General features: G+C 44.5%; 1 protein-coding gene and 1 long non-coding RNA gene across 2 annotated transcripts; one reads left to right on the top strand and one right to left on the bottom strand.

The window, feature by feature from the left end:
- Nucleotides 1–3,326: 3,326 nt before the first annotated feature.
- Nucleotides 3,327–6,114, top strand: LOC139637265 (uncharacterized). The gene is made up of 2 exons (XR_011694570.1): nucleotides 3,327–4,244; nucleotides 4,333–6,114. It is a non-coding gene; the product is annotated as an uncharacterized lncRNA (long non-coding RNA).
- On the bottom strand, nucleotides 5,866–10,553 carry btg4 (B-cell translocation gene 4). Its single transcript, XM_071505829.1, has 4 exons — nucleotides 10,027–10,553; nucleotides 8,889–9,026; nucleotides 7,206–7,473; nucleotides 5,866–6,410 (listed from the first exon to the last, which is right to left on the bottom strand). The coding sequence occupies exons 1-4, from the start codon at nucleotides 10,197–10,199 to the stop codon at nucleotides 6,198–6,200; spliced, it is 792 nt and encodes a 263-aa protein (XP_071361930.1). The 5' UTR covers nucleotides 10,200–10,553; the 3' UTR covers nucleotides 5,866–6,197.
- Between the last annotated feature and the right edge of the window lie 3,861 nt (nucleotides 10,554–14,414).

Below are 14,414 nucleotides of genomic sequence, written 5' to 3'. Positions count from 1 at the left end.
CACTAGAGACACTGTGGAGACACTGTAGAGACACTGTGGAGACACTGTGGAGACACTGTTGAGACACTGTAGAGACACTGTGGAGACACTGGAGACACTGTGGAGACACTGTTGAGACACTGTAGAGACACTGTGGAGACACTGGAGACACTGTGGAGACACTGTAGAGACACTGTGGAGACACTGTAGAGACACTAGAGACACTGTGGAGACACTGTAGAGACACTGGAGACACTGTGGAGACACTGTAGAGACACTAGAGACACTGTGGAGACACTGTAGAGACACTGTGGAGACACTGTAGAGACACTGTAGAGACACTAGAGACACTGTGGAGACACTGTAGAGACACTGTAGAGACACTGTGGAGACACTGTAGAGACACTGGAGACACTGTGGAGACACTGTAGAGACACTGTGGAGACACTGTGGAGACACTGTAGAGACACTAGAGACACTGTGGAGACACTGTGGAGACACTGTGGAGACACTGTTGAGACACTGTGGAGACACTGGAGACACTGTGGAGACACTGTAGAGACACTGTGGAGACACTGTAGAGACACTGGAGACACTGTGGAGACACTGTAGAGACACTGTGGAGACACTGTGGAGACACTGTGGAGACACTAGAGACACTGTGGAGACACTGTAGAGACACTGGAGACACTGTAGAGACACTGTGGAGACACTAGAGACACTGTGGAGACACTGTTGAGACACTGTGGAGACACTGTAGAGACACTGTGGAGACACTAGAGACACTGTGGAGACACTGTAGAGACACTGGAGACACTGTTGAGACACTAGAGACACTGTGGAGACACTGTGGAGACACTGGAGACACTGTGGAGACACTGTAGAGACACTGTTGAGACACTAGAGACACTGTGGAGACACTGTTGAGACACTGTAGAGACACTGTAGAGACACTGTGGAGACACTGTGGAGACACTGTGGAGACACTAGAGACACTGTAGAGACACTGTGGAGACACTGTGGAGACACTAGAGACACTGTGGAGACACTGTGGAGACACTGTAGAGACACTAGAGACACTGTGGAGACACTGTGGAGACACTAGAGACACTGTGGAGACACTGTAGAGACACTGTGGAGACACTGTGGAGACACTAGAGACACTGTGGAGACACTGTAGAGACACTGTGGAGACACTGTAGAGACACTAGAGACTGTGGAGACACTGTGGAGACACTGTGGAGACACTAGAGACACTGTGGAGACACTGTAGAGACACTGTAGAGACACTGTGGAGACACTGTAGAGACACTGTTGAGACACTAGAGACACTGTGGAGACACTGTAGAGACACTGTGGAGACACTGTGGAGACACTGTTGAGACACTGTAGAGACACTGTGGAGACACTGGAGACACTGTGGAGACACTGTTGAGACACTGTAGAGACACTGTGGAGACACTGGAGACACTGTGGAGACACTGTAGAGACACTGTGGAGACACTGTGGAGACACTGTGGAGACACTGTTGAGACACTAGAGACACTGTGGAGACACTGTGGAGACACTGTTGAGACACTGTGGAGACACTGTGGAGACACTAGAGACACTGTGGAGACACTGTGGAGACACTGGAGACACTGTTGAGACACTGTAGAGACACTGTGGAGACACTGGAGACACTGTGGAGACACTGTAGAGACACTGTTGAGACACTGTGGAGACACTAGAGACACTGTGGAGACACTGTAGAGACACTGTGGAGACACTAGAGACACTGTGGAGACACTGTAGAGACACTAGAGACACTGTGGAGACACTGTTGAGACACTGTGGAGACACTGTGGAGACACTGTAGAGACACTGTGGAGACACTGTAGAGACACTAGAGACACTGTGGAGACACTGTAGAGACACTGTAGAGACACTGTGGAGACACTGTAGAGACACTGTGGAGACACTGTTGAGACACTGTGGAGACACTAGAGACACTGTGGAGACACTGTGGAGACACTGTGGAGACACTGTAGAGACACTGTGGAGACACTAGAGACACTGTGGAGACACTGTGGAGACACTGTTGAGACACTGTGGAGACACTAGAGACACTGTGGAGACACTGTTGAGACACTGTGGAGACACTAGAGACACTGTGGAGACACTAGAGACACTGTGGAGACACTGTGGAGACACTAGAGACACTGTGGAGACACTGTGGAGACACTGTTGAGACACTGTGGAGACACTAGAGACACTGTGGAGACACTGTTGAGACACTGTGGAGACACTAGAGACACTGTTGAGACACTGTGGAGACACTAGAGACACTGTGGAGACACTGTGGAGACACTAGAGACACTGTGGAGACACTGTTGAGACACTGTGGAGACACTAGAGACACTGTGGAGACACTGTTGAGACACTGTGGAGACACTAGAGACACTGTTGAGACACTGTGGAGACACTAGAGACACTGTGGAGACACTGTTGAGACACTGTGGAGACACTAGAGACACTGTGGAGACACTGTGGAGACACTAGAGACACTGTGGAGACACTGTTGAGACACTGTGGAGACACTAGAGACACTGTGGAGACACTGTAGAGACACTGTAGAGACACTGTGGAGACACTGTGGAGACACTGTAGAGACACTGTTGAGACACTAGAGACACTGTGGAGACACTGTAGAGACACTGTGGAGACACTGGAGACACTGTGGAGACACTGTGGAGACACTGTGGAGACACTGTAGAGACACTGTGGAGACACTGGAGACACTGTGGAGACACTAGAGACACTGTGGAGACACTGTAGAGACACTGTGGAGACACTGTTGAGACACTGTAGAGACACTGTGGAGACACTGGAGACACTGTGGAGACACTGTGGAGACACTGTGGAGACACTAGAGACACTGTGGAGACACTGTAGAGACACTGTGGAGACACTGTGGAGACACTGTGGAGACACTGTTGAGACACTAGAGACACTGTGGAGACACTGTGGAGACACTGTAGAGACACTGTGGAGACACTGTGGAGACACTGTGGAGACACTAGAGACACTGTGGAGACACTGTGGAGACACTGTGGAGACACTGTTGAGACACTAGAGACACTGTGGAGACACTGTGGAGACACTGTAGAGACACTGTGGAGACACTGTGGAGACACTGTAGAGACACTGTGGAGACACTGTGGAGACACTGTGGAGACACTAGAGACACTGTGGAGACACTGGAGACACTGTGGAGACACTGTAGAGACACTGTTGAGACACTGTGGAGACACTGGAGACACTGTTGAGACACTGTAGAGACACTGTTGAGACACTAGAGACACTGTGGAGACACTGTTGTATCCGGGACCAAACAGATGGTGGCAGTACTGCGGCGTTTCACTGGGACACTGCACAGAGCTGACACGTTTCAGTTTAATGTGGACAGGCTGAAACGCCCGGTATGGACACATGTTGTTTCTGCACAGAAGCAAAGCTTTCTTTGTGTTTTTGCTGAAAAAAGATTTGTACTGTTGCATCTCTAACAAGCAGCAGTGTTTGTGGGCTTCCAGAATCACAGCAGCTCACTGATATTGTTTTAGTCTGTGTTATTATTAAAACTGTAAGACTTTTGTTCAGATGTGTTGCATTGAATGTCTCAGGGACATATTTATGCATTGTCCAAAACCCTATATAAGATTTTATAATATTTTATATTTTAAGATTTTATTACAAAAACCATCCCAGTCATACTTGATTAAAAAAAAAAAAACAAAACTTTTTTCCAAGTTGCAAATCTATTTCCAATTCCAAGCACAGGCGATCCCCCTCCCTGTGTTTCTGTGTGTCTGTACTATCAAATAAAGGCAAAAACATCATCCTTAAAAGACTGCAGCTGCAAAGGACACATTTCATTTTCATATATTTTCAGACTGCACCAAATAACATGAAGCCAAACGTGTGAGTGTTGTGGTCACATGAAACACAGCAGCACTGACAAACCCTGGGGCTCAGGGGGAGTGTTTTGCTGCCACTGACTGCTTCACCCTGGTAACGTCAACTATATCTACCAGCCAGGGGCAAGTTGAGGCATGACCTGCAATATGGACACACACACACACACACACACACACACACACACACACACACACACACACACACACACACACACACACACACACAGTAAAGTGCAGCTGTGGAGACGGTTGCATTTCTTCAGTTGTGGTCACTTGTGAACGAAGTGGTGAGAACTGCAGCGGCCACAGGTAAGAGCCCAGCTCTCACCCACTCACACATTTCATGCAGTAGGACAGTGATTCACGTCAGACAATGCTGTTGTTTACATGTTTACAGGAAGTGTTGCTCATCCAATCACAGTGCCGTGGACAGAGCTTTCAGCATGTGGTCGTAATGTGTGCAACCTGATGATCATGTCAGCAGAGCCCAGCAACCACAAAACCTGACCGATGTTTGGACCTTCAGCCTGCTTCAAGTTTCTTGCTGTCATCAGTCATTAACAGCCAATCAGATCCCTGCTTCCTCGCCCTCCTTCCATTGTAATTGAGCTCCATGAAGCTCAAAACAACTGAATAAACATCTTAAAATCACTGACTGGATCATAGCAGCCTTGGTCACTGAAAACTCTGGAGTCATTTTATAATTTCCTATTATTTTTAAAATGTCATTAACTGATTAACATTCGCTAATCAGCCTTTTCTAGGCTATGTTAACCTGTTAAAATGCCAGTGCTGTAGAGAAAAGAGACAAACTGTGGCCTATTTCCAGTGAGAAACAACATGAAAGTGATTTTTTCCTACAGTTACAGGTTACAACCTGGTCTGGAATCGCTTCAGCAGTTGGTAAGTAACTTAAAACGGATTTTTTATTTTGTCTTTTAAGCAAAATCTCTTTTGTCTTTATGGCAAAAATGAAAAATAAAGACAAAAATACGACACTGTGGTGACTGGACACTTTATCAAAACTGTAACAGTCTTATGAGAACAGTTCACTGGACTGATTCTTGACTGGGACCAGTAACTCCTGGGAGTCTCCACTGGCTGCCAGAGCCAGAGATTAGTCTGGTACAGAACCGCCTTTAAAGTGGCAAATTCTTTTTGTAATTTCATTTACATTCTAATATAACAAGATATGTGTTGTTGAGCTTTTTTAAATCTTTGGACTGAACCATGTGAGCTTCGCGATTCCTCTAAATTAAAAATATGAACATCATGTTGTGTTGAAGACTTGAAACTAGAGACTGAGACATAAACGTCTCCTGAGGTAATAAATCAGAGAAGCGGAGACATTTTCACATAGACTTCAATACAATCAGACTGTTTCCAACCAGTGGAGTCGGCCCCTGATGGTCAGTAGAGAGATGCAGCTTTAAGACTCTTCCCTTCTCAGACCCAGAGTCTACGTCCAGTCTGTTTGGGAGGAGGCCTCAGGTGGTCATTTGAGGAACTGCAGTTTTGGACACTTCAGCCTCAGATGCTGCCACTTGGTTTCTACTGCGTCAGTCATCTCACGCTGCGTCTCTCAGCCTTTACTGCAGCAGCGTTTCTGATTCCTGATGACTGTGATTGAGGTTGCTGTGCAGGCAGTGTTGTTAGCTGATTGTTTTTACACACCAATCACTAGCTACACTACCAGCACAACCACCTCCACACACAGCTGTTCAGGGAAGAGTCAACTCTTCATTAATCTCACCTCAACTGAGAGCGTAGCTCAGAGATGAAAGACCCTGGCCAGGATAGCAGTGTCTCTGTATCGTCCTACGTTAAAGCTTTGTTCTGTTTTTGTGGTGAATAAATTTATGATTTGCTAATTTAGTCGACAGCATCCGGATTTAGAAAGATGGACTGAAATATTAAACGGAGGAAACACTTTGCAATAACCAGCAGAGCTGACAGACGCTTTATTTCTTTTCAATGACAGGTCAAAGTTACTTTATTCATACTTTAATTTTAGTTTAAATACACATTTAGAGGGGCGGGTTTAGCTAAAATACTTGAATCTTCAAAGCTTAAAAACATGCTTAAACAGCATTACTTTAAATCATTATTACTTTAAACCATGTATGAACAATAAACTTATACTTTAAAGACAGCAGCTGTCCTGACACTTTTTCCCCTGCACATGGTGCTTTGATCCAGCATCAAGGCTCCGGTCCCGAGCAGCAACCTGATTCTGGTTCTAGGTTGAAGGCGTGGCTCGCTCTAGGATCGGGATTTGCTGATCCAGTGGTACTTGTCAACACGAGGCCCAATGAAGGTAAATGTGGCTCCGTAGGACTTGAAGCCTTTCTGGCCAGAAAACTGGGAGGTCGGACCTCCAGCTGGAGGAGCATGAGGTGGGAATGTGTCCCCAGCAAAGGCCCTCCGCTTCTCCCTCAGCCAGGTCTGAGGGGCCCCGGGAGAAAACTCGCTGAACTGAGGAGAGAGGAGCAGAGGGAGTGATACAAGAGACCAGTGGTGGAACTAAGTACATTAACTCATACTTTATACTGCACTAAAAAAAAAAAAAAAAAAAAAAAAAATTTACTGCACTAAATATATCTTATCTGGAATTTTACGATATAAGATTTTTTCATAATAAATATGGTTTGCTAGCAAACACCATACACACAGGTAGAGCCTCAAACATCTGAAACGACTTTGACACTCTTTGAAGTCTTCTGTGCAAAAACACAGCACAAGGCTCATTTCACTGGATTCCTCTCTGTACTTTAAGTACATGTTTTAATTATTTTTTCAGTGCAGGGCTTTTATTTGTAATGTAGCATCGTACAACATCCATATGGTGTTAGAACTTTTAATCATAATCTCAGTTCTTTTGACTTCTGGAGGAAACTTCCAGTAAAAACTAAGCCTCTTTAAGAACCAGTCGTTATTCCCAGCTGTGAACTACAGCAGGTAACCAACTGCTCCAAGGGAAAGTTCCCTCAAAAAGTTCACTTTTCAAAATAAAATGTTGGCCTGTGTCCTGGACTTCAGCATTTATTAAAGACCTGAAGATGCTTTTATGTCTCTGCTTCTGCTTTGTACACTTAATTTAGTGTCTGAAAATGCAGCACAGTCTAATACTGACAATGTAGTATAATGCATTTAATTTTCCACACTGTTATTATTCAAAGAAATTGGACTAACTCATTTACAGCCATTTATAATTGTATGGACACTGTCACATTAATTTCTGCTGCCAACTATTGCGTGGTTAAAGCCCACCCGGTAGACGCTGTTGGGGTTGCTGACAGTCGGGATGGTTTTGGGTTCAGGGTTGGTGGGTGGTACCGGAGCAGGACAGGGAGCTGATTGGCCGCCGCTGCTGGTGCTGTTGTCTCCACCCACATCCTCCTCGTCCGAGGAGCTTCCTGATTGGACGTCGAGGCTTGCCCGCTCCACTGCATCATGGATGCGGCGGGAAAATTCCCCATCTCCACGTCGACAACTGTTCACAGAGGAGACGCAGAACGGAGCGCTGTGTTCACCGTACCTGCAAGGAGGAAGGGGGGGGGGGCTGCATCATCTCACCTGTCGCACTGTGACCTCAAACATGACGTTATGTTCGTCATTTTATACATTTAATCTCTGAAAAAGATCTGAAGACATTTCCTCCCCGGCAGGTGTAGAGCTCCGTGTTGTAAGTAGTGGACGCACCTGTGACGAGCACCGGTAAGTTGTGGCTGGTTTCAGTGGTCATGCAGCCACTGTTTCTATGGTGACAAGTTTCCATACATCAGTGAACTGATCACATGATCAGATGTTGGACAGACTTTATGATCCGTCTGATCACGTTGAGACTGTGACGCAGCATCAGACAAACAGCTCAGTGATGTCACCACGATGTAGGGTGTCGTCAGGGTGGCGTTCAGCAGCCGGTGAATCAACACAAGTAGTTTGAGTTTTGATTGATTTCATTTATTTGCTTTGAGCAAAAGAAGCTGATTGGAAACGTCCAATCAGAGGAGAAGCTGCAGTGCAGCAGAGGTGAAGCTAAGCTAACAGGCTAGGCTATGAAAACATGGCTGAGCTAGCATTCGTTTCCAGCAGCAGAATCTGTCCCAGTGTCACAGGCCGACAGTCGAGTTTCTGTGTAAAAACATCAGATTCAATGAACGTCAGGAGCCACTGAGGGATTAAAGCACGTTTTCTGCCTTTTCATCTTTACTAATTAACCATTTCATATCTGAGCAGCTCAGAGGACATCGGCAACTTTTAAGGTGGAATTCTTGTGTCACTAATGCATCACTGACATTTGGAAATCAATCAATACACCTTATGTCAATATGACAGCTTTGACCACTTCTTTAGTTTTTATGAGCTCAGTGATCATTGGTGATAATCAGATCTTCAAGTGCTTAAAATGTAAATACATTTCAGAGTATGTAAACTGCAGATATTTCTAAACTCATTAATTTAACATGCATCATTTGTTTATTCTGGTTTTTGGAGGCATGTCCTGTAATGTACATTTGATGTACAGACATGAGCGGTAGGCTAAAAGTGAATTAGTGCATTTAACATAATGTCAAACTAGTCCTTTAAATTACCATTAATTTAAATGAGCTTTTATTCCAAATGTCAAAACTGAAAGGTGATCATAATCTTTAAATGAGTCATTACTGGGTTGAAGCTGTGATATAACAGTGAGGTAACAGAGCAGTGCTGTTTGAGGGCAGAAACATGAGGCTCAGAATGACTGTTGAAGTTGTGCACAACCTGAAATTTGAAACAAAAGCAGCAGGTCTGTGTAGGAAAAAGGTTCAATTTTGCACAAAAATTAACTCAATCTTTGCCCAAAGAACAAATGAAGAGCAGCAGTTCTCAGGTTCACACTCCTGACAACGAGCCTCTGTGCTGTGTTGGTTCTAAGTTAGATCCTGGTGCTACAGAGTGAAGTGGTCTGACCTGCAGGACACCTCTCCAGGGTCGACCCACACCGTCAGCTCCTGGGGAAGGCCCAGATCTTCGTATCGCACCGCACTGCGCTCGCAGGCCTGCTGCAGCACCAGGTCCTGCAGCTGCACACGGTTCATACGCAGACACCTGAAACACAGCAGCGACAGTCAGCAGGAAACAACTGCTCAGCAATATTAGACTAGAAAACTTCTTTTAGCTCAAGTCTTGTTGAAAACGTGCAGAGTTTCATTCATTTTAATTTAAAGAGAACCTGTTATGCTTTTCTAAGTCTTCCCTCCTATGGTGTGTCCTATAGCTTTTTGTGCATGTAAATGTTCTTCAGGCTCACAGTTCCCACAAAGAGACAAACTTCCAGGGCAAAACCTAATTTTCTGATTTGTATGAAACGCCTTGTTGGGGGTCAGGACTTTACTTCCTGGACCTACTGATGTCAATACCTCCCTACACCTGCAAGCTGGCCCCCACAGGAGGCACAGCACATAACCACTTATAATGAAGAGTTTTCTTTAGTTTTGTCTCCAAGCAGAAAGTCACTGTTCTCAAATACCTGGAGAAATCTCCCTCATTTGTTCCATGGTTCTCTGCACCGAGGAGGACGGCTTCAGAAACTAAGCTTTACTTTCCCAACAGGTATTTGTGAAGTTCACCTCAGGCTCATCATTACTGTGGATCCTTGATGTTTAATAGAAAATACCATCAGCAGGTTCAGAGCAGTGTTTTTTCAGTAACAGGTGGAACTCAGGGTTTTGTTACTGGTTAAACAATGGTCACAATTTACAATTATGGGATAATATTGTATCCTAAGACCGACAGGTTCTGCAGCACAAGTGGGAGAGAGGCATAAAGTCTTAACTGACTGGGTCATGTCTTTTAAAGACCTAAATTTACCCAAAGTTTGCTAAAAAAAAAAAAACTGGTCAAATCAGACCAGTGTGGACACTCAGCTAAATTAACTCAGCTGGTTTTACATTTTCTAAACAACTTTGAACTATTAAACCAAGCTCAGTTAAATCACGTTTTGAAAGCAACATGTAACTTATGTTTTTAAGTGAAATGATTTTCAGTGTAGATCAGTGACAAAGGGGAATAAAAACAGACACTTCCTGTTTTCTGAACACTTACTGACCTGTAGGCCTGTCCTTTGGTCGGTGCGTTTGGGTGCCAGTGGTTCTTGTAGTTCTCAAACAGAACAGAGGTGAGGGCGGCGGCAAATCGCTCCCTGCTGTCATTATCCAGACAGCCATATCTCTTCACCAGCCGAGCCACGAAGAAGACGGCAGCAGCAATCTCCTCCTTCATGGCCACACAAACTCTCTCTCTCTCTCTCTATAGCCTCTGGTTTAATGAACCCAACCAGACTGAACCAGCAAACTCAAACCAGTACTCTTAAAAACCTCTTCAGACAATAAAATGTGGAAATAAAACAGGACAAACAGGAAGCTGGATGAGTCAAGCAAACATATTTGCTGTTGGAGCTCTGGAGAGAACTTGATTTCTGTTTTCTGATGCTGCTCCACCACCAACAAATAAAACAAACATATCAACCTGCATCCATCTACATCTGTGAGTGGAGCAGCAGCTTGTTCAGTCCAGGAAGACGCTCATCCATCAGACACTAAAAGAGTCACTCCGCCTTAGGTTCTCATGTGGTTTAATAAAGTTCAGCTGTTTGAGCAGCTGACACACCTGAAGCTGGTTCACCTGATCTCTCTCTCTCTCTCTCTCTCTCTCTCTCCAGTCCCAGCAGAGGAATTATTCAAGTGTCAGTTCAACCTCATGACTCCAAAACAAAAGGCTTTGAGTTAGTTGTTATATTTCTGCATGAAGGTGATTTTCTTTAACAATTTTCTCCTCATAAAGTTAATTTAACTCTGGTTTGACTGAATTCAGTTTGAGTTAATTCTTCCAACAAATATATGTATATGTTGTTTTTGAAGATATTTCACTGCTCTGTTGTGATTTAAATCAGAGGCAAGATGCCTGGAGTTTATTTTACAGTTAGATTTAGAGTTAAATTTTACTTCACATGTAGGAAGGTGTTTTTCTTCAAATCAGTTTTATCACCAAAGCGCTGCTGTTCCCACAAAGATGCTGAAGAACCCGATTCATGCTTTTATTTCAGAGGTTGGATGAGTGCGCTGCTCTTTTTACTGGTCTCAATGTCTGTAAACACCAACTGAAAACCCATTTAACCTGGCTTTTAATTAATGATCTCATTTCCTCTGATTTACCAAAATGACTGTGGAGAGTCCTGTACAGGGACCAGCCGCGTTTCTTGTTGGATCATTGCTCTCCACATGAGCCGTGTGTTAAAACCTGACATTAAATATTAACTTAAGATGCTGTCGGTCTTTGGTTCTTCAGTCCGGTGACGCTGTTCGTCCCTCAGCTTATTAAACAGTTATTTACAGAGGATGAAGCGACAGGACTGAGTGTGATTGGACTTCAGGCCGATGGCAGCTCCTGTCTTCAGATGCGTCTGATCCGGCACCAGTGCTCCAAACACACCGTTATAGGAATATTATGGGAATATTATGGGGACACCCGATAGTGAAGACTGTAGACTTGTAAACCAACACAATCTCATTTGCATAGAAACAGGAAAGGAGAAAACCCCAGACATTAGTTTATTTAAGTCCAGACAGATCCAAACAGGCTGAAGGGCTCAGCTAATAAAGTCTGAATTTCATGAATAGTTCCAGAGTTGAACCAAAGAGGAGAAGAACCAGCGATGGGCCGGAACAGAGATGACTGAGCTCCGTCCGTCTTTATATACAGTCTTCATATGATGTCTTTATATACAGTCTTTATATGATGTCTTTATATACAGTCTTCATATACAGTCTTCTTATGCAGTCTTTATATACAGTCTTTATATGATGTCTTTATATACAGTCTTCATATACAGTCTTCTTATGCAGTCTTTATACACAGTCTTTATATGATGTCTTTATATACAGTCTTTATATGATGTCTTCATATGCAGTCTTCTTATGCAGTCTTTATACACAGTCTTTATACAGTCTTTATATACTGTTTTATACAGTCTTTATACAGTCTTTATATACAGTCTTCTTATGCAGTCTTTATACACAGTCTTTATACAGTCTTTATATACTGTTTTATCTGTGGAGATCATGGATGTATCATCAGACCTGGAGGACGGATCTAAAAATGGCGCCATTCAGGTCAATACAAGCTGCTCTTCTGGCGCATACGCCGAAAAAGTTTCTGGCTTCCGGGTTCCTTCCGCGTTATGCGGCCCATAGAGACTGCGCAGTAGACCGGCCCGGGGCCTGAAACACGGATTATACAGCAACAACATTCAGGCTGAAGCTTCAGAGCCGGAAGTCACACTGGATCAACATTTAAAATAATCATAACCAGGCAGAAATATTACGTTTAAATTGTCTTTTAGGCAATTTTAAGATATTGATGCTGCATGTGACAGAAAACTACAACTCATCAGATAAAGTTGTTACGTTTACTTTCTGTCATTGAGCAGCAGATTTATACGACATGTCTTCTTTAAAGAACTGCAGGGCTGTAGTGAAGCTTTATGTCCCGTCACTGCTCTTTCTATGTTTCACTGTTTCACAGATATTTGATTTGAAAATGAAAAATATATCAACATTATTTTTATAAAGATGTAATTTAAATGAAGAATGCCTCTGAACATTTACTGTACACTGAGCTCACACTGAGGGAGGTAGAGGCGGTGATGAGGCCGGTTCCTCCCTCAGGGACAGAGAGGGGCCGCGGGCTGCAGCGGCTCAGGCCCCCGCTGCTGACCCGAAGGACGCTGCGTCCAGGCCGGACTCAGTTCTAGTTGAACCCGCTGACACAGTGAAGGTCGCTCATCTATAAATACTGAGGCGGTGGTTGTTGATGACAGGTGGTGACCTGCAGTCAGGAGGAGACTCTGCTGCTCACACATCACACAAACTATCACAGAAGCTCAGGGACTGAAATTAAAACACCTGAAGAAACTGACGGAGGAAGAACAATCATGGCGGCGTCTGAATCCAGTGATGAGAATATATCGATTCATAACAACATTCCTGAAAAAAAGTGTAAGAAGTGACGAATAAATGCGACAATAATCACAAAATCAGTGAACCTTGGTTTGTGTAGAAGAAAACTCGCCTTTGTTGTTTATTCACTTTTCATTAACTTGTTCTCGTCCTGATGTCACTATAGCAGTAACCTAGCAACCATGCTCGTTCCCGAGACACAGCGGGACCGCGGATAGTGCACGTACAGTGGTGACGTCACTCAGAAAAAAGACTTTTCCGATCTTTGAAAAACTTTCACAGATTAAAACCTCGTGGATTAAACATGTGGAGGAGAGAGGCCGATATGTGTCCGTGCGCAGCTGGAGGCGTCACAGCCTCTCACTGCGGCGAGGCTGAGCGGCTCCGGGTCAAACTGGGCCACCGTCAGCCTCAAGTCCCGCTGGAAACGGCCGTGACCCCGACGCAGCTCCTGGACGAGGCGATGATGTTCTCCCGGCTCAGGCGGCTGGGTTTCCGGTCCCAATGCAACAGGTGGAGCGCAGCTACGGTTGTTAACTCCGCCATGTTGGACGAGAGGAAGGAGGAAAACAGCGGGAAGAAAACAGCGGGAGGTGGGTTCCGCCATCGCGCGATGAAGCCATGATCAAAGATGTGTCGAGCGACACTCGCGTCACGGGCGATGACATCCGTGGCGGTAAAGCGCCATTTTGTTTCTCAACCGCCAAAAACAGACAGAAGAAGAAAAACAAAAGGATACAACGTCACCAGCTGGAACCTGCTTCATGACGTCATCTGCCTGTGATGTCATCTGTCTTTGATCTAAGCTTTCAGTTGGCTAATGTCTTGATGACGTCACAACCGAAGTTCAAAGGAGCCGTTAGATGTATATCAGTGCACAACAGTATCTGTTCGTCAGTTTACTACAGTATCTGTTTACTACAGTATCTGTTTACTACAGTATCTGTTTACTACAGTATCTGTTTACCACAGTATCTGTTTACTACAGTATCTGTTTACTACAGTATCTGTTTACCACAGTATCTGTTTACTACAGTATCTGTTTACTACAGTATCTGTTTACCACAGTATCTGTTTACCACAGTATCTGTAGCAAAGACACAGAAAACAAACTGCCAACGTTTTGACAGAAAGTTCAGGAGAACATCAGTCGCCATGGATCCATTAGGATTTGCAGTGACTGCTTATGTGAAATTCCCTCCAATCAGACCATGTGACTTATATATCGCCCCATATATCACATATCTGATTAGAAATTACAGGAACGCGATAATATCTGACATGCAAGACGAGTGTACATCTTTGCTGATTGAGTTATGTGAGAATATAGTTAATCTGTTAAGCATAACTATCATGGACACTATCAAGCCCACTATTTCAGACTGGCACCGGAAAGCCCTGCGGATATATTCACTTGTAAACTCTGCCCGCTGTTTCTTCGGTATAGATGAGACCAACGTCCTGGCTAACATGAAAAACA

The sequence above is a fragment of the Trachinotus anak genome, unplaced genomic scaffold (assembly GCF_046630095.1).
Source record: "Trachinotus anak isolate AG129_WGS33_773 ecotype Australia unplaced genomic scaffold, CSIRO_AGI_Tana_v1 ptg000020l, whole genome shotgun sequence".
NCBI classification, from domain to species: Eukaryota; Metazoa; Chordata; class Actinopteri; order Carangiformes; family Carangidae; genus Trachinotus; species Trachinotus anak.
Note: the sequence above shows the minus strand (reverse complement) of the source record. Positions and strands in the feature narration are given on the sequence as shown.

Bases quoted from the DNA above. Each gene is read 5' to 3' on its own strand.
- btg4 (XM_071505829.1), bottom strand. From the start codon at position 10,199: ATGAAGGAGGAGATTGCTGCTGCCGTCTTCTTCGTGGCTCGGCTGGTG. The intron at 7,474-8,888 runs GTCAGACCACTT...TCCTCCTTGCAG, and splicing joins CCTGGAGAGGTGTCCTGCAG to GTACGGTGAACACAGCGCTC. The intron at 6,411-7,205 runs GTGGGCTTTAAC...CTCTCTCCTCAG, and splicing joins ACCCCAACAGCGTCTACCGG to TTCAGCGAGTTTTCTCCCGG.